At 36.2% G+C, this 20,540-nt stretch overlaps 2 protein-coding genes across 2 annotated transcripts in view; both read left to right on the top strand.

Annotated features, from left to right (window-relative positions):
* The first annotated feature begins 13,299 nt into the window (after nucleotides 1-13,299).
* The window catches only part of LOC120636630, a 31,550-nt gene continuing 24,309 nt past the window's right edge, over nucleotides 13,300-20,540 (top strand). Inside the window, exon 1 of the mRNA XM_039908190.1 lies at nucleotides 13,300-13,551. The gene's annotated coding sequence lies outside the window, so the exon portion shown is untranslated. The remainder of the gene's footprint in view (nucleotides 13,552-20,540) is intronic.
* Nucleotides 17,722-19,282, top strand: LOC120636631 (lysophospholipid acyltransferase 5-like). Its single transcript, XM_039908191.1, has 2 exons — nucleotides 17,722-18,076; nucleotides 18,693-19,282. The coding sequence occupies exons 1-2, from the start codon at nucleotides 17,722-17,724 to the stop codon at nucleotides 19,280-19,282; spliced, it is 945 nt and encodes a 314-aa protein (XP_039764125.1).

The following is a 20,540-nucleotide window of genomic DNA, read 5'->3' as shown; positions in this document are numbered from 1 at the left end:
ATACACCATTTTATCACTTGCCACTGGTGAGATTGCAGTCAAGGGCTAACTGGTGGTGGAATTAAAAAACTACCTACCTTTTTAAGGTCCCACACTAGCATAATAAAACTGAAAACTTTATGGTGGACTTTGTTCGTCTGTTATAGCTTAAAAACAAATAAGCATAGTTTTGTTTCTCACACCGCGGTTAGGTACTAACCAAGATTTAAGTTCTGCATTCTGCTCAGATTTATTTAGAAGTGTCCATATCTTCGATTTAAAAAATTGCCTAGAGTTTATATCCTCTTTGATTATTTCTTCCTGGCCTGTGCCGAGGAGTTTATGTACCGTATATTGAAATAAATACTACCATTCACCTGTATCTCATCTGTAATATCCTAGCTATCTCCTTGTTTTGCTTTGTTTGGTATCTGCAAACGCTCCAAAAAATTACATTTTGTTTAATTTGTGAATTGCGAGTGTCTCTGGAAATAATAGTGTTTTAAGCTGTATCTGAGAACCAAATGCATTATTGTGTATTGTCGATATGGAGGGTAGAGGTAAGGAGAGTCATCTTATATGGGAGAAAAGTTGAAAAAGTGTCCAGTTGTATGCGCTAAATAACAGTTCAAAAATCCTCCACAATGGCGCTGGTGGATGCACAGGGTATGGTATGAATGTAGCAATCGTAGATGAATTGAAGTATGCCGAGTTAAAAAATTTAATGTCATTATCGACTAAAGTAGTTAATTATTGAGAATTTCAACAACTTTCGTTGTACAAAATATTGTGGTAAATATAACCTTACTTCCTTGTTTATTTTTCAAGCCTACTCTAACAATATTTATATTTGGCGCTTCTTTTAAGAGTTACCTTGATGCAAAGGTGGCGCCATCCTAATTTAATACATTTTGACGACACTTTTTCATATACACAGATGATCCTCCTTACCTCTACCCTCCATAATTGTCGAGAAAAAGTAGCCATAAAACCCTCCGTTTTATCGATTCCATAAAAAGACTATACTAGAGACCCCTTAGTACTCTGTGGTCAGTTATTGTCTATGGTATTACATAAAATTTTGATGTTTTTGTTCCAACCAAACCAACAACTTCCAGTTTTCTACTACTTTCTTGATTCCTTCGGGTTCGGCGGGAAACTTCGTACATGGCGGACGCGGTTTTTTCAAATTTTTCTTTGATTTTATTGTAAACTCGTCTTGAAAAGGATTTGGTGTTGTTTATATTGAACTGTAACTTGGCCTGTCAATTTGTGCACACGTGTTAGTGAGATTCCGGTGTAATTTCGGTGTTTTATGTGAATTTACACAGCAGCAGAAATAGTTGTCATTGGTGATATTCGTATAAATCTAACGGTATTTAGTGTTGGTTAAATATTTATTATGTGTCTGTAGTTATAGTGTTTCCAGTAAAATGGATCTAGATACACCTCCTGAGCCGCCCGACCCGGGGGCATCAGCCTCGTCTCGCAAACGACAAGGAGAGGATACCAACGTATATACGGCCAAAAAAACTATAACTGATCCTACTCAGGTAAACCCATCCGTTCAAAGCCTTTACATACATCCTTCCTTCACCGAAGGCGCCAAGTCATACTCTGACGATGATAATGGGCCTTTTATCGTCCAAGTCTCACGGGAAGTGGAGGACCCATCCTCTGGAGCGTCATTACGGGCTATAAATTTCGGTCAATTCTTGCACAAACACAAAATTGGTTCAATTATCCACGACGGCGTCAAAAATATAGGCCGCAACAAAATTACTGTAGAGTTTACTTCTGCCCAAGCTGCCAACAACTTTCTGGTTAGTCCAGTTTTGAAGTTATGCAAATATAGAGCTATAATTCCCACATACAACATAACCAGAATGGGGCTGGTGAAAGGAGTTCCCGTGGACTGGTCGATGGACGAGCTTGTTGATTCGCTAGAGCTCCCGCCTGGCTGTGGTGAGGTTCTGAAATCAAGGCGACTGAACAGAAAATCTGTCACAGAGGGTGTCATCACTTGGGTGCCTACCCAATCTGTTGTCCTAACCTTCAGGGGGCAAATGCTTCCTGCTAAGGTATATTCATACCACACCTCACTGCCAGTTGAAACATATAAACTTCCAACAATACAGTGCCAGAACTGCTGCCGTTTTGGCCACATTAAAACAATCTGCAGATCTAAGCCCAGATGCTACAGATGTGCTCAGCCCCATACAGGTGACTCATGTTTGGTCATCAAGGAATTATCTACATGTTTACACTGCTCTGGTAGTCATTTTGCTACTGATAAAGACTGCCCAGAATTCTCCAGGCAGCAATCTATCAAAATGGTCATGTCTCAGAATAATAAATCTTACATTGAAGCATCATCTCAGTTTCCTCCTGTCCGCAGGTCCTATGCTGAGATAACAAAAGAAATGTTTACTCCTACTAATGTAACTTCCACCAAAACCTCCTACCGGCAAACAGTTTTCCGCTCTCCTCGTCCCCGAGCTCCTCTAGCAAAGGGCTACGATAAAAAAGCTGTTCAGACTATTGTCGGTGATTACTCAACATCCCTTCCTAATGGATGCGCTCTCAACAACAATGTTGAGAGCCCTCCCTCCCAAGGTAAAATGCTTGAGTTTATCTCCGAATTTCTACTTAGTATTGTCGCTCCATGTAGTGAAATTCCCTTACCGCCCAACGTTGCCAAAAACTTAAGCCAACTTTTTAAACTACTCCAAAATGGGCCCAATAACCCTGCTACAGTGGAACTGTAAAAGTTTACGTCCCAAGAAACATGAGTTAATCTCTCTGATTAACCTTCATAATCCCACCATTCTTGCCATCTCGGAGACATGGTTGAGGCCTGGTTCACGATTACGGGTGCCGGGCTTCTCCTGTTTGAGGGATGACAGGAGTGATGGGTATGCAGGCAGTGCTGTATTTCTACGGCACTCCCTCCCCTACACCCAAATCGCTCTTCCTTCCCACAGTCAACAGATCAATGCTGTTGCTGTCCGTACCCTAGACATATCTTTTGTATCTCTGTATATTCCTCATCCCTCATCTTCTATTATTCCCGAATTACAAGCAATCTTGTCGTCCCTTCCCAGCCCTATCATAGCCATGGGTGATTTTAACACCCACCACACGATGTGGGGGTGCCATGCTAGTGACGGGTTTTCTCCATTGCTGATTGATTTACTTGATGATGTCAGTCTTTGCATCCTCAATGACGGTTCTCCTACTCGAAGGGTATACCCCAATCAGAACCCTAAATCAGCGGTTGATCTCACCCTATGTTCGGCTAACCTAGCATCGCGCCTGACTTGGAACGTGCTACAGTCAACCTGTGGCAGTGATCATTTTCCTATAATTGTTACATTAAATAATAAATCCTTACCTACCCCTAACTATGATCCCCTTTTAAAGTATAAACTTAAAAAAGCAAATTGGGAAGATTATGCCCTATCAGTTGATTGCATTGTAGACACTCTGCCCGATTTGGAAAGTGATGGAAACATTCTGGTATGCTATGATCTCTTTTTAAAATCTCTTATATCTTCGGCCGATTCCCATATTCCAAAAAAACACCCTGTGAAAAATCCGCTGCCTTCCTCTCCTTGGTGGGATGATGAATGCAGCGATTTATTTGGTAAAAGATCTGCTGCAGAAGAATTATACTCAGCCTGCATGACTCAGGATAACTTTAATAGTTACCAAAAACTAGATGCTAAAATTAAAAGATTAGTCTTCAAAAAGAAAAGAGCAAGTTGGACGCAGTTCTGTGAATCGCTTAGCCCTCGTTCACCCTCCACCATTGTGTGGGAAAATATGAGGAGATTCCGTCGCTCCCTGAGCCACGTTGATCCTTCCTCAAATAATCCTTCTGACTGGCTTAACAACTTTGCAGACAAATTAGCTCCACCTTATGTTCCCTATGTGGACTCATTTCTAACTACTACGCCAGCTCCAGCTACGGATGAAATGGATGCCCCCTTTTCCTTTTCTGAGCTTCAAATTGCTCTCAATGGTCTAAAAGATACAGCTCCAGGGGAAGATGGCGTTCCATATTCATTCCTGGTTAACTTAAATGACAAAGCTAAAATTTATTACCTTAAAATAATCAATAAATGTTTGGAAACTGGTTCTATCCCAAACTCCTGGAAATCTCAAATTGTTATTCCTATCCTTAAACCTTATAAAAATCCCCTTAATTCAAATTCATATAGACCCATAGCTTTGTCATCTACTTTAGCTAAAGTTACAGAACATCTCCTTAAAAACCGACTGGAATGGTTAATGGAAAGTAGAAATATTCTCCCCTCCTCCCAATTTGGGTTTCGGAAGGGTATGAGTACAACAGACAGTCTCAGTGTATTAACAACAGATATAAGATTAGCCTTTACAAAAGGAGAGTACCTTGTGGGTGCTTTTCTTGATATTGCTTCTGCATATGATAATGTCCTACTTCCGGTGCTCAGGCAGAAACTACTTAAGCTGAGTGTTCCCTCGAGGATGGTTCATTTCATATGTAATCTGCTGTTTTGCAGATATGTTCTGGTAAAGCATCAGAATAATTCTCTTCCCCCCAGATTAATCTGGAAAGGCCTCCCTCAAGGCTCTGTTCTCAGTCCTCTGCTCTATAGCATATATACCCACGACCTCGAATTGTCTGTTTCTAGTTTTTGTACCATTTTACAATATGCTGATGATATTGTCCTCTATCACAGCTCAGGCAGTATAGAGGAAGTATCCTGTCGTATCAATTCTGCTTTGTATTATCTAGGCCAGTGGCTGTCTGACCATGGCTTGTCCCTATCAGTGGGCAAATGTCAGGCAGTGGTATATACAAGGAAGAGATACCTCCCGAACCTCAACATCTCATTTGAAGGTCAAGCAATCAATCTTGCAGTTAAAGCTAAATTTTTAGGTGTTTATTTAGACACACGACTGAATGGAATTGCTCATTCTGAACACATTATCAAAAAATGTGAAAAAGGCATCAATGTACTACGAGCAATAGCGGGAGTTTGGTGGGGTGCTCACCCCTATACTTTAAAATTATTATATAATGCCTTAGTACGTAGCCACATGGATTACTGTATGTTTGTTTTAGAGCCTTTTAATAAATCAGCTGCTGAAAAGTTGAATAAAATTCAGTATAGATGCCTTAGAATTATTCTAGGTGCAATGAAATCCTCCCCCACTAATGCTTTGCAGGTAGAATGCGTTGACCCTCCTCTATCCATCCGTCGACAATATCTATGTGACCGCTTTATCAGCAAGATGTTACAGCTGTCATCCCATCCTCTTTGGCACCGACTAAGTCAACTATCACACGCACCTTGCTCCCGTAACTCGTCTTCCTACTTGCTAGATAGTTTCCTAAAGTATACCAGCCTTCCTAATCCCCTGACATCTTTCACAATCAACCCACTATATTCAACCCCATTTAAAGCATTAATATACAACCCTTCCATCATCACAGATCTAGGTCTGAGTAAAGGATCCCCAGATACCAATATCAAACTAGAAAAGCATATTAGTCAAAATTGGTCAAATCATCTTATTATATATACTGATGCTTCAAAGCTGTCTCCAGAAGGTTGTGTTGGTGCTGCATGTTGGGTTCCTGTTTACAGAATTGTTTTAAAATTTAAATGCCCTCCCGAGTCTTCTGTGTTTACCGGAGAGGCCATTGCTCTTTTGGAAGCAATCCTGTTTGCACTGTCCCATAACGTACAACAGACGGTTATTCTGACTGACTCTTTATGCTGTTTAATGTCTATTAAAGAAAACCCCTTTCGCAGCAAATCACGATTTCCCATTATCTTAAAAATCCGGAAGGCTCTGCTCTCTTGCAATCAAAAAGGACTATTCATCTTACTGGTTTGGATTCCAAGCCACTCAGGTATTCCAGGAAACGAGACTGCTGACTCATGTGCCAAAACAGCTGTTGAGTCAGGTTCTCTAGATCATTTTAAAAATTCATCGCAGGACCTATGTACTCTTGCCAAAACATATATGGAAACAGCCTGGAAAATTTTTTGGAATGATTCCAAATTGGTTAAGGGTAAGTTTTACGCTACCATCCAACAAAACATACCAAGACAACCCTGGTTTTGTCACTCTCGAAGTACAAATCGCTGGACTTCATCCACAATTTCCCGATTGCGTCTTGGTCATGCTAGCACACCTGTACATCTGGCCAAACTCCGGATAAGGGACAACTCCATCTGTGAGTGTGGCTTGGATGAGGGCACTATAACTCATATTATTTTTAACTGTCCCAAACTTACCTATCCCCTCTATGACGTTCTTCCTCCCAAAGTCCCCCGTCCTTTGAGTGTTAAATGTTTTTTAATGTTTGTTTTCAGTCCTTATTGTAGATTTTTATGTAAATATATAGTAAGTAATAAAATTAAAGTATAATGTACAAAAAATATCCGTGTTAGATATATATGCATGTGTTGTCTGTGCTGCCTTAGGTTAAAGAGCTAACTAGCTAATAACAACTATTTCTTGGTACAAATTCAAAATTAACTTTTCATTAGTTTCACCGATCAATCTCCTTCGTGCCTTCTTCATCTACAAGACATTGGCGAAGTACCTTGTGCCCAGTTGGCACAGACAAAAGCCATAAACAAGAATTGAATTGAATTGATTCCTTCATTTCTTGAAAACCGGGTAAAAACACTATGTACGTTAAAATTAATGTCCAATAAAATTTAATTGATTCACAATATTTCGTGTTCGAAGTGTGATGACTTGTGTACGTGACTTAATAATGGTTTTTGACCTTAATCCCGCTAATTTTTGTTAAAGAGTACGAGGTAGTTATTTTAGGTTTAATCTTATTTTTTTTTAATTTATAATTACCGTTAAATAAAAATGCTTTTTAAACTTAACATTATAAATAATATTTGTGAATGTATAGGTTGTATTGCTGGTTCCCTAACAACTACAAAGGTCTTCTTCTTCATTCTCTAGTTAACATTGTCTTTGCGTTTGCGTGTGTCCATTTTTATTCTTTTTAATACAGGGAAATTTCCCCGCGCATACCACCCACCATATACACTGTGTCCATCGATAGATCCACAAGTGAGAGTACGGGATTCACCCGCGTATTGACCGAACTAGGTTCTAAATCCTTTACCATCTAAATTTTACGTTGTCTTTGCGTTCGCGTGTGACCATGGTGTATGCAAAAAAGGTAGATATCTAATTATGTATCTTGTGAAAGTTCTCAACCTTTATTTAAGATAAAACTGAATTATATTCAAAATATGTTTTGAATATTCATATTGGCCTGATGGTTTTCGAGATTAACCGTATCAATTGACTTTCTGATTATAATACAGATCAAAACTGACTATCTTGTAAATTCAGGGAAATTATACTATTTATTTTATGATTTAGCTTATTTCGTTTGCATAGATTATTGATTTCACATGAGATTACTTAATTTTTCTCAGAATCCCATGTCATGTAGGGCCTGATGAAATGTCTTTGTCATTCAGTGGCTTAGGTGTGAAAATTTAACACAAACAGATTCCCTCACAGATTGTGTGAAGATATGATTCTTTCCTTCAACCAAGTGGAAAGTTTTTGTTATAAGAATATGGTTTGTGAGCAAGAGCAAGTATACAATTCTGATAGTAAAAACACAACAATATAAGTTTTTGCACACTCAAAGAAATTATCCAAAGGCTTTTATGTAAAAGTATATTCCGAAAGGAAAAATTTAAAGTACTCAGCTTCGAATTGTAGTATTTTGGTAATAACCTGTAATAGCAACTTAGTGCTTACGATTTAAAATGTAACTACTTCATTTTTCTCACATAATTATCTTAAATCTCTTTAAATATTTATTCTCTAATTTAGACATAGTTAATCACATAATAAGAGCTTGTTAGAAGAGCTGTTAGAATGAGTTTGATTATGTTAGTCAACTGGTGGTAGCAACTTTGCATATGAGTCAACCTTTTATAGACTTTTTTTTTAACTTTTAAAAAGTAAGAATAGTAACACCACCCATAGCAGCAGCTGAGTTTCTGAGGTCACTGGTGCTGAATCACTATGTTCACCTCATATAATAAATCATCTCTTAGACTATGCAACTAAATAACTTACTGTAAAAAAGAATGAAATTTAAAATAATTCCTTGGTGATAAAGCAAATTGTTACTAGATTGTTTTATGGAAAAAACTGTCTAATGGGGATGATTGCAGCTTTGCACCGTTGTTGTATTATTTCTTTAGCCGTTGGTCCCAAATATATGCAGCAAAAGGGAAGCCTTTTATTTTAAAAACTTGAGATAATAAGTTTCATTAATGAGATTATAATCATTGTGAATATGACTGATAAATATGATATAATTATAAAAAAACTACCTTCCGTGACTTAAATATGAATGTTATACATATGCAGTAGCTTAATTTTGTCCACATTATCAAGCTCTAGAAGTTTTCTCAAGAACTCCCTCATATTATATCACTCATTGTTAAGGCAGAGGTATGAAACCTGTTAGGTCCTGGCTCACCTGTTCTTTTCAGACTGACTTTTCAAAGCTGACTACCACAAAAATGTCCTTTAATTTCTATTAATAAAATAATTTGTATAATCGGTTTAATAGATCCAGAGATTACCCCCCCTACTGCCGCACCAACTCACAAGCTCACAAACTTTACCTCTTTATATTATTAGTATACATAGTATTGATAAACATTCTACTTATTGACATATGAAACTGTTATTTTACTAGTGTTATAATTGTAAAAGTGTGTTTGTTTGTTTGTCCTTTCTTTACACCATTACTAAGCAATCAACCAACATAATTTTTGGTATTAAGTTTGTTGAAAGGATGTTACTGCACATCCTTTTTATTTTAGGAAAACTGACAGTTCCCACAGTAGTTGTGAATTTAATAAACACAGACAAAGAATGTGGCCAATAGCTATTTCTTTCATAATATTTTTTATATGATGTAGGGCTGACAAAGGGCCTTTCTACCTTTACCATTTTACTTTGTTTGTAAGTTATACTTTGTTATACAAACTACCAAACTTCCAGTTTGCCTTTTAGTAAAAATAAAAATTCTTTCAAAATCATAGTATAATATGCAATGTTTTTTTAATATGAAGTAGCTATAAATGTTTATAATTTAAATTAGCTAGTCCAAAAATATTTATTATTAGATATTAGGGCACATGACCAGTCATGTGAGAAATTTATGATTATTTATCTGGTGAAAAGCAATCTAGTGATATTAAGGTAAAACAACTCACTCTTGTTTTAAACAGCAATATTTGGTATAAATTTCAAGCCAGTACTATGTATATCTACTTTAAGAGTTTTGTGAAAGTGGACGTAATGTATAATCAAGTCATATTATATCACATAGATAAACATTGTGTGATACTATATGATTGTAGGTATATAAAGATTCTACCTAACAGGATTTCATTCCATGTATAGAAATAGTACTAGTGAGTAATGTTGTGTTGTATATGAAGCATCAGAAGTTCTTTTAGCTCTGTAAGTTAATTTTATAGCCTGCACAAGAACCAAGATATTGCTCCTGTTCATAAAATTTATAGTTTGATAAAGAACAAATAAAACTTAAAATTGTAGTGTATGGAAAATACGACGTGATTAAGGGAATATAACAAAGACCCAGCAACATCATTTTCAGTTCTTCCACTACTATCAACTGTGATTAAGAACTTGCCAGCCCAGTGAGTAGTTATGGAAAATCCCATCCATTGAGAGTGGTCTTTTAGTTCAGAATTGGACTGTGTGGGCAACTGTTGATAATTGTAATCTATTCATTCATTCTTGATGCATTCTGAAAATTAAATACATGTGAGGGAGAGGACTGTGGTAACTTTAACTATAAACTTAAAAACTAAAGCTATGAGGGCAAAGAAGCCATGAACAGACTTAGCTAGGTGTTTGTTATTATTGTATGATTGTAACAAGAGGAACTTTGTTGCAGTAATAATTCATACCCAAGCTTTTGTAGTGGTCTCTTGATAACCTCCAAGCCAAAGCTTGTATTAGGAAGCCCAGTTATGTCAAAATGCATAAATAGTTTCTGACCTCATTGCTTTTATAACATTAAGTTAACACTAATAATTATTAAGATTAAAATAATATTCAAAAACTCAGTCTAAGATGGTAGTGGGCTAACCTGTTGGGGGTATGGCAGTTGTATTAGCCATATTGCTATGCAGTTACTAGGAAGCACTGCACCATAATATTAAAATCTTTTGTTTGCAAGTGTTATTCAATAGGGTGGTAACTGGCCATGGCCAAATCCTTCGACCCGACAAGAACAAATAATAAATAAATTATCCAAATGCCCCTGCCAGGGTCAAACACAAGACTTCCGACTTATGAGACCATTGAGACAAAGTTATTGAATTTTTTTTTTCAGACTGAAAAATTGCTACAGTAACAGCATTTGAGACAACATTATGTCTTTTGCAGTACAAGGGATAACCAAAGATTAACAATAAACAAGAACGAATATTTTGATAGACTTTTTAATCAAATTGAACTTTTTGATGACTTTGTATAAAATTGACACTTATTATAATAACTAATATTTTTAAATACTTCTAAAATACAAACCGATTTATTTCCAGCTATAACACAAACTTTCTAAGAAACCTAAGCACGAACGGTTTGAACGAACTAGGCAGCAACTCTGCTATTGCAATAATTATTTCTCAGTGTTACATTATACATTATAGTACTAATTTAAAAATTGAATTAAATTAAAAACTGTTTAACATAAAACAGTTTCTCAACAAATAACAATTTTCGTTTATACCCATACAAGGCGAAACTGTACCGTGCCTATTCAAGTTATGTTTATTGTGTACTAGCTAATGCCCGCGACTTCGTCTGCGTTTGATTTTGTTTTTTGATGTGGCATTCAATTTAGTTGTAGTTCTAAAAAAAAATTAGAGTATTCAGTTGCGCTAAGCCTTAAATGAGGGGTTTGCTGCTGTCCGTTAAGGAGTTCTGTCCTCTATTTCCTACCAAATTCATCAAAGTTGTCACCAAAGTTTGGGCAAAATTAAACATATTATAACCTCTATAGTACAAAAATAATTATTTAAATCGGTTATAATTTGTCAGAGATATGGTGTAAAATCGTCAAAAACTTTCATCCCCTCTCCCAAAGGAACCGAGCTTAATGTCGGGATAAAAAAAGTATCCTATATTACTTCTAACACTTCCAAGAATATGTGTACAAAGTTTCATAAGAATCGGTTAAGTAGTTTTTGTGAAAGCGTAACAAACAAACTTACATTGACATTTATAATATTAGTAGGGATAGGGATAACTAGAAAAATACTTTTGTGATATAACTTGTGAATAAAAAATTACCTGACCACTAACACAAGTGTAGTGATAACCACCAAATCCGGTCCAGAGCATTTCGAACCCATTTTCCATCAACCATCATACCTCAAAGTATTCAAACCATCATATGCTATGCTTGATTACTTATACGTGGTCTACACTCTTAGGCGCATATTAATAAACCAACCTCGAGCTAAGGACAGATTCTCAAGCTCAGTCACTAAGCATGTACCGTCGTTACTCTTAAAACGATGTTTGGTTATTAATCCGGCCTTAAGACTGTGCACCGAAGGTGTTATTATGTTATTATCTATGTCATTTAAGAAGTATGTACATAATACATTTTAGCTTAGAATAACTGAAGTACCAGAATTCACGCTATTGTACATAACTTAACGATAGAAACATCTGTTTGGGACTCAAACAGTTTTTGTTTTGTCTGGGGTGGCTACCTACCATCACTTAAAGCAATATTAAGTCAAAATGACAGGTTTTTATAACATACCTTGTTATCCCTAAAATAATTATGATAGTTCTGAAACGAGAGCGTCAACAACATAATAATAATAATACTGCTTTAAGCTATGGCAGTTGGCCCGCTGTAATGTTCTTTTGTAATAAATCTAATAATGTAAATAATTTTAGTACCTGAATATTTTTTTTAAATACCTATTACTTAACCGTTAAGAGGATTTTAATCTTTTGATATGCTGCAAAAATCCAGTTGATATATTTTTGCGCTATGACTTGGTCTCGAATTTAGTGTGTGATGGTCAATTAATCATGATAATAGACATATTATAAAATCTTTTTTGGTTTGCCTTACTTTGCAACATGACACGCTCCAATTCACAAGGGATCATAAAAATGTATATATCTACTATTTATCTCTCCATCATTGTGATCACTATGGAGAGGTATTCATAGTTTTTTACCATACTTTATCAACTTTGCATTGTCATGCTATTTGTGAAATCCTACAAATTGATTTTATATATATATGCATTGTAAATGTCATTTAATTATTTATAATTTTAAAAAATTTCATTTTATTATGAGTATTTTATGATCAAATTTATTTTAAGTTTAATTTAGTATTGAATTAATTGGGTATCCATTTTTAGGAATGGTATGTAATTTGCTCCATTCTTATGATTTTTAAATAACCAACCAAATTCAGTTATATGCATTACAACACAAACACAATAAATCCATTTTTTTCTAGACTGCCAATGTTAAAATGAAAATCTATTACCTTATTTTATAAAATAATGTTTAATATAAATATTTTATGTGTCACTGTAATACCAACAAAAAGTATTCTTAAAAGTATTCTTAACCAATAAACAAAAAGTATTCTTAAAAGATTCTAGAAGTGTTTTATTTAACTAAGATATACCTTACTCTCCCGGGAGAGACCTTAAGTCCACAAGTTTAAGTCCAGTGAGGTGTTAATTGATATCATAATATATATATATTATTATTTACTGCGAGGCTTTGGACGTGGCTAGTGGCTACCCTTTAAGCCGTGCCGTTTAAGCGTTCCGGTACCATGTCACGTAGACACCGACTGGGGGTAAAAAATAAATAAATATACTACGACAATACACACACCGCCATCTAGTCCCAAAGTAAGGGTAGCTTGTATTTTGGGTACTAAGATAACTGATGAATATTTTTAAGAATAATACTAATATACATTAATAATTATAATATACATATAAACTCCCAGACACTGAAAAACATTATGACTTTACTCCATGGTTATTACTTACCAACAGGTAAGATTGCAGTAAAGGGCTTGTAGTGTTACAGAAAAAAACAATTCGAATTTTTCTATCCTATTAACTAACACAAGGAATGTAATCTAACGATTGGTCACGATCACACACGATTCCGAACGTTCGCTAGCGCCACCTTCCTATCAAGTTTCATACGTCAGACGTCATACGCTTTCTGTCAATTCTCGCCAAAGCACTATGTCTACATAGTGCTTTGGCGAGAATTGAATTTGAAACGCGGGGCTCTGTTGGCGCGCAGTGCACGCGTCCCCGTTAATTTGGGATTTTAACATTAAGTCCTCATATCCATTATAAAGCCAACGCCTATATTTGAAATCGCCGCTGATGAAACCTATGAAGCCAGGACACGGCGTACCCCGCGTAGAAGAATCCACGGCGTAGGTGAATCCTGCATCGGCCGGTAAGTGCCACACGTGCATTCTTACTTTTAGTGTTAGAACTTTAAATCGGTTACAAATATTCCATACATATTGTTCCTTTGAGCCGAATCTTTCAATAACCAAGGCTTTAAAGTGTTTATGCTGGCGCTATTTAACTAATTTCGTAATATTCCGTTGTTCAAAAGAGACAAAACTACCCACATGCCGACCGCTTTACATCGTTATTTCTCAAAAACTAAGAGTTATTTTTCGAATGTACTTATGCTTACAGTGTTATTTTGTCATATTCTAACAAATCTAATGGATATTTATACATATTATAACGTATTTTGGAATTTTCATTAATTTTTCAACACGTTGAATGCGATGCGTTCCGTCCGCCATTGCCGGGTTATAAAGGTGCATTAACATTGCCCTAGCAACTATTAATTAACTGAAGATGTTTTCATGCGCTTGGCAAACAAAGGCAAAGAGCTAACACCAAACAATAAGCACACACGTGTGAATGGCTTTTTGCCTATTTTTGTTTGTGTTTGCTAGTGGCGGTGTTGGCGGTTTTTTTGTGCACGAATCCAAGGATGATCGAAAAACGCGTTCGCGATGCACCAGCAAGGCTAGCATTGGCAGGAGACAGTTATCTCCCCCGGGGAAAAAGATACGAATTAATCTTCTCCCACAGCTTTATCAACTCCCACACAAGTGGAAATAATATCCAAATAATATATATGTACCTAATAACAAACTTCTCCTATTCCATGTTCCCGTGCTTTAGCACTCACACTCAACACTTATATCGGGGGATATAATTTTTGTCCCTTGCCTGAGCTAGCTAGCCCTGCAGGTGTGACTGGTTATGCAGATCTATAACAACTCACATCTAGACACTTTCTTATGGAGAAACCAATAACTACCTTACCATAATATAATTTTACGGATCATAATCCAGATCATCTTGTTAGATGGCAAGTTATGCAACACTTTTGGAAGCGTATGAGTGTAGAGTACATAACCATTTCGAAGCCTTGAGTTAAATAAATAAATAAATATGCTACGACAATACACACACCGCCATCTAGCCCTAAAGTAAGCGTAGCTTGTGTTATGGGTACTAAGATAACTGATGAATAATTTTATGAATAATATACGTAAATACTTATAATATACATATAAACACCCAGAACTGAAAAACATTCAGCCTCATCACACAAAATTTTCCAGTAGTGGGAATCGAACCCACGGCCTTGGACTCAGAACGCAGGGACGCTGCAAACTGCGCCAATCGGCCGTCGTATGTTTTCATGATAACACTAACACATCCCTCCGCGAGGGTTCTGTAATCCTGTTCATTCACAACAAACTACCGCCACCACAGTGGTGGCTACACGCTTGCATCCGCTGGACTTCAGTTGTTACTGTCCACATGGTTATTTACTTTTACCAAACGACCTGTGGTCAAGTTCTATCCCTTGCCCATAGACTAACAACCAACTTCTTACCTAACTGTAATTAAAAAATTGTTGCACAATCAAGAACACCCTAAAATGAGAAACTAGCGTCCAATTACCAATACCAGTATGGGTATTATCTCAATTAACAAGTACGGGTAGTTACAAAATATATAACATTACGTGTAAACAAATTTGACGTAATATTACTAAGCAATCAACCAACATAATTTTTGGCATTAAGTTTGTTGAAAGGATGTTACTGCACATCCTTTTTATCCTAGGAAAACTGACAGTTCCCACAGTAGTTGTGAATTTAATAAACACAGACAAAGAATGTGGCCAATAGCTATTTCTTTCAAAATATTTTTTATATGATGTAGGGCTGACAAAGGGCCTTTCTACCTTTACCATTTTACTTTATTTGTAAGTTATACTTTGTTATACAAACTACCAAACTTCCAGTTTGCCTTTTAGTAAAAATAAAAATTCTTTCAAAATCATAGTATAATATGCAATGTTTTTTTAATATGAAGTAGCTATAAATGTTTATAATTTAAATTAGCTAGTCCAAAAATATTTATTATTAGATATTAGGGCACATGACCAGTCATGTGAGAAATTTATGATTATTTATCTGGTGAAAAGCAATCTAGTGATATTAAGGTAAAACAACTCACTCTTGTTTTAAACAGCAATATTTGGTATAAATTTCAAGCCAGTACTATGTATATCTACTTTAAGAGTTTTGTGAAAGTGGACGTAATGTATAATCAAGTCATATTATATCACATAGATAAACATTGTGTGATACTATATGATTGTAGGTATATAAAGATTCTACCTAACAGGATTTCATTCCATGTATAGAAATAGTACTAGTGAGTAATGTTGTGTTGTATATGAAGCATCAGAAGTTCTTTTAGCTCTGTAAGTTAATTTTATAGCCTGCACAAGAACCAAGATATTGCTCCTGTTCATAAAATTTATAGTTTGATAAAGAACAAATAAAACTTAAAATTGTAGTGTATGGAAAATACGACGTGATTAAGGGAATATAACAAAGACCCAGCAACATCATTTTCAGTTCTTCCACTACTATCAACTGTGATTAAGAACTTGCCAGCCCAGTGAGTAGTTATGGAAAATCCCATCCATTGAGAGTGGTCTTTTAGTTCAGAATTGGACTGTGTGGGCAACTGTTGATAATTGTAATCTATTCATTCATTCTTGATGCATTCTGAAAATTAAATACATGTGATGGAGAGGACTGTGGTAACTTTAACTATAAACTTAAAAACTAAAGCTATGAGGGCAAAGAAGCCATGAACAGACTTAGCTAGGTGTTTGTTATTATTGTATGATTGTAACAAGAGGAACTTTGTTGCAGTAATAATTCATACCCAAGCTTTTGTAGTGGTCTCTTGATAACCTCCAAGCCAAAGCTTGTATTAGGAAGCCCAGTTATGTCAAAATGCATAAATAGTTTCTGACCTCATTGCTTTTATAACATTAAGTTAACACTAATAATTATTAAGATTAAAATAATATTCAAAAACTCAGTCTAAGATGGTAGTGGGCTAACCTGTTGGGGGTATGGCAGTTGTATTAGCCATATTGCTATGCAGTTACTAGGAAGCACTGCACCATAATATTAAAATCTTTTGTTTGCAAGTGTTATTCAATAGGGTGGTAACTGGCCATGGCCAAATCCTTCAACCCGACAAGAACAAATAATAAATAAATTATCCAAATGCCCCTGCCAGGGTCAAACACAAGACTTCCGACTTATGAGACCATTGAGACAAAGTTAATGAATTTTTTTTTTCAGACTGAAAAATTGTTACAGTAACAGCATTTGAGACAACATTATGTCTTTTGCAGTACAAGGGAGAACCAAAAATTAACAAAAAACAAGAACGAATATTTTGATAGACAAGAATAAATTACTAACTTGCGTAGGTGTACTATCAAATTCAATCTAATTATGAGCTATTATAATTTAAATGAAAGATTTTATATTGGTTAAAGGATGTACATGAGTATACAAAAGTGAATAAGTTGATAGTTATTTAGTTAGAATAGCTACTACAACTACAATAAAAGTGGAGACAGTGTTGATAGCTTATTTATTACCAAATTTCAACCGTAGAGTCTGCAGCCTGTCTTAATAGCTACATTTCTCTAATTATATTGCATCACAGTAGTTAATTTTTAGTAATGAATATGACAATATCTGTAGACATTCCTTATATCCTCTACGACTATTACTTACTTCCTTTGGTGCTACGTTAAATTATTTTTTTCAATTACAATAAAAAAAAATTAACTCCTCTTAGATTATTATAGTTATAAAATAGTTTGTACTTTATGATGTTTGTTTCAGACAAGATGATTGGTCTATTCCTATCCCTGCTGGGCTGGATAGGACTGAGCCCTGTGCCTTATGCAGCATACCTTATTGGTACAACGGAACCTGCATTAAAACTGTTAATATCAATTCTGCTGGGCTACCCTTTGGGAATTGTGTATAACAAATATTTCAAAAAATACACAAAATACCGAAACAAGTTTTTCATCGTCACTGGCTTAGATATTGCAATCTACAACTTCGGATGGTCCCTCTACCACAACCTCATACCAGGGCTTGTAATTTATTTTTCAACAAAAGTATTTGGACCCACAAGTGTAAATGCAATTTTTACTCTCATTTTCAACATGACATACCTTTTGGTGGGTTATGTAATGACGGAGTCCGAAGACTATGATATAACCTGGACAATGCCACACTGTGTCCTAACATTGAAGCTGATTGCTCTTGCATTTGATTTATGGGATGGAAAGAAAATGTTAAGAGGACTGCCACTTTCAGAAAACAATAGATTAACAGCTCTTATAGATACACCGACATTGGAAGAGTTAATCGGATTTATATACTTCCCTGCCTGTTTCTTGGTGGGTCCGATATTTTCATTCAGAAGATACCTTGATTTCATAACAGACAAATTCCCTGTTAACTTAGATCGCGAAATCATAGCAAGTCGAGCCATGAAACGACTCTTGCAGGGCTTGGGCTACTTGATTGCATTCCAAGTTGGAAGTAAGCATATAATTTTTAATTAAGATTTTATTTTAACATTTATGTGTTAAACATGCATTTGATGTGGTCTAAATTAGTGTCGCATTATTTTATCTCGATGTTGCATGCAAAATACTAAAGTCTACAAATTAATTAACTTGAAATTCTCTTTCAGTATCAGTGTTTAGTATGAAATACATGATGTCCGATGAGTTCTGGGAAACCTCCATAATATACAGGCACTTTTACAGTGGTCTATGGGCACACTTTGCACTATACAAATATATTTCCTGTTGGCTGCTTACTGAAGGTAGCCCATTAATTATATTCTTTCATATAATATGATGTCAAGCGGAATTTCGATTTTGAATTGTCCATAAAAGTCGTTCTTAAAGATACTTTTACATTTCGAACATCTTTTGCGAAGAACCTCTTTATAACGAAGTTTCAACTATAAAAATAATTGTAAACACCGCTTACTTACTTACTACTCGCTACTAAGCGATAAGGCCGCTTTTAGTATCCTAATTGTTACGTTTCTTCTTTTCCTGCTTCGTTTCGTCTTTTTCTTTTCGTGGTGTTAAAACAATCACGTTTACAGTACTGACTTGACTTTAATTTTTTTTTCTTTTTTTAGCCTCCTGCATTCGCTTCGGCCTTTCATTCAACGGCTACGTGAAGAAGTCTCCTGAAGATAACCTGGTATCAACGTGGGACGGCTGTAGCAACATTAAGCTGATGCGGTTTGAGGGTGCCACCAAGTTCCAGCACTACATTGACAGCTTCAACTGCAATACCAACTATTTTGCCGCTGAGTATGTCTACAAACGGCTGAAATTCCTCGGTAACCGTAACCTAAGTCAATTTTTCACGTTGCTATTCCTCGCCCTCTGGCACGGAACACGGTCTGGCTACTACATGACCTTTTTCAACGAGTTCATTATCATATACATGGACAAGGAGTTCGAAAGCATAATATCTAAGACCAATCTCTATAAAAAACTTTGGGCCTCGAAAGCCAAGTACTTGCTGTACGCGTTCCTTAAAACGTACACAATTGTTTTCATGGGATGGAGTTTGATACCGTTTGATCTTAAAGTGTTCTCGAAATGGTGGCAGCTTTATGCGACTCTGTATTTCTCCGGCTTCATAGTGTTCCTTCCATGGGCTTATGTTTACAAGCCGGCTCTCAATAAACTAGTGAAATGGTACACACCATCCCAATAATTTCAAAGAGTTTGGATATGGGGTGCGTATATTAATTAGTGATTTTGTATGAAACATGTGAACTGAAAACTGCCGCTTGACGAAGACCAAAGCCTTGACCCTAGGATCTAAACCTTGGCTGTTATTTCTTAGGGCTTTTTTCTTGCCCCGATTTCTTTATAAATAATATTTCGGTATATTTCGTTAAATATGTTATTATTGCCTCCCACGGTTGCCTAGTGGTCAACTACGGGTCACGAGGCCGAATCCATCGAGTAAGGCCAAAAATTGTTAGGTATTGTGTTGTTTCTATAAATGTTTAAAGAATAATCAGTCACAGCCTTCAATTAGGAAAATGGCATTGTCAATCTCTGTGCTTCGGAGAGTACGTTTAACCGTCTTTCCCGGTTATTATCACTAACTTGTGGCAATAGACATTAAAGCCCACCAATCCATATTTGAGCAGCGTGGTGGGTCTATGCTCTTCAACCGTCTCTCCTATGAGAGAGGAAACTTGTGCCCACCAGCTGGACGTAAATTGGCTGCGGATGAGGATGATTATTGGTTAAACTTTGGTACATCTTTGTATAAGTCATGTAATTGTTTCTACCTATACAAGTTAGACTGCATAAAGTTTCAGTATAGCTGAAGGTTATCTATTCAAAAAGTGTATTTACAAGTATTTAAATCATTTAATTTGGCAGGTATTTTATAAAACTTTGGGGCTCATTATACGGGAATACGGAAAAAACACAATTTCAGAGTATCGGTTGATACTGGCTACACACTGTCAGGTATTTATAGAACAACGGGGCTGGTCGTCGATCTGTCTGTGTTAAGTGATAGAGATTAGAAATCATAATTTAAACCCATTATTTCAAAATCTGTAATTTTTTCAAGGGAAGGGAAGTACTATCGCTATGTCGTTATTTCTGCCGCTAAGCAGCATTTTTGCAATGCTGTGTTCCTCGTGTCGGCCTGAGTCGGGGGGGTTCCCGGTAGAATGGGAAGTACTATCGCTATGACGTTATTTCTGCCGCTAAGTAGCATTTTTGCAATGCTGTGTTCCTTGTGTCGGCCCGAGTCGGGGGTTTCCCGGTAGAATGGGAAGTACTATCGCTATTTCGTCATTTCTGCCGCTAAGCAGCATTTTTGCAATGCTTTGTTGGCCTGAAAGGTTGCCTGTAGAATTACAGGTACATGATGCTGAACACCTAAGCCCCGGGGACTAGACACAGGGCGGCATGTTTCAGGACGTGCTCCTTGCATGCCCTGTGAA

Source organism: Pararge aegeria, chromosome Z, assembly GCF_905163445.1.
Source record: "Pararge aegeria chromosome Z, ilParAegt1.1, whole genome shotgun sequence".
Taxonomy (NCBI): Eukaryota; Metazoa; Arthropoda; class Insecta; order Lepidoptera; family Nymphalidae; genus Pararge; species Pararge aegeria.
The sequence above is the reverse complement of the archived record's forward strand: the minus strand, read 5'-3'. Positions and strand labels throughout refer to the sequence as shown.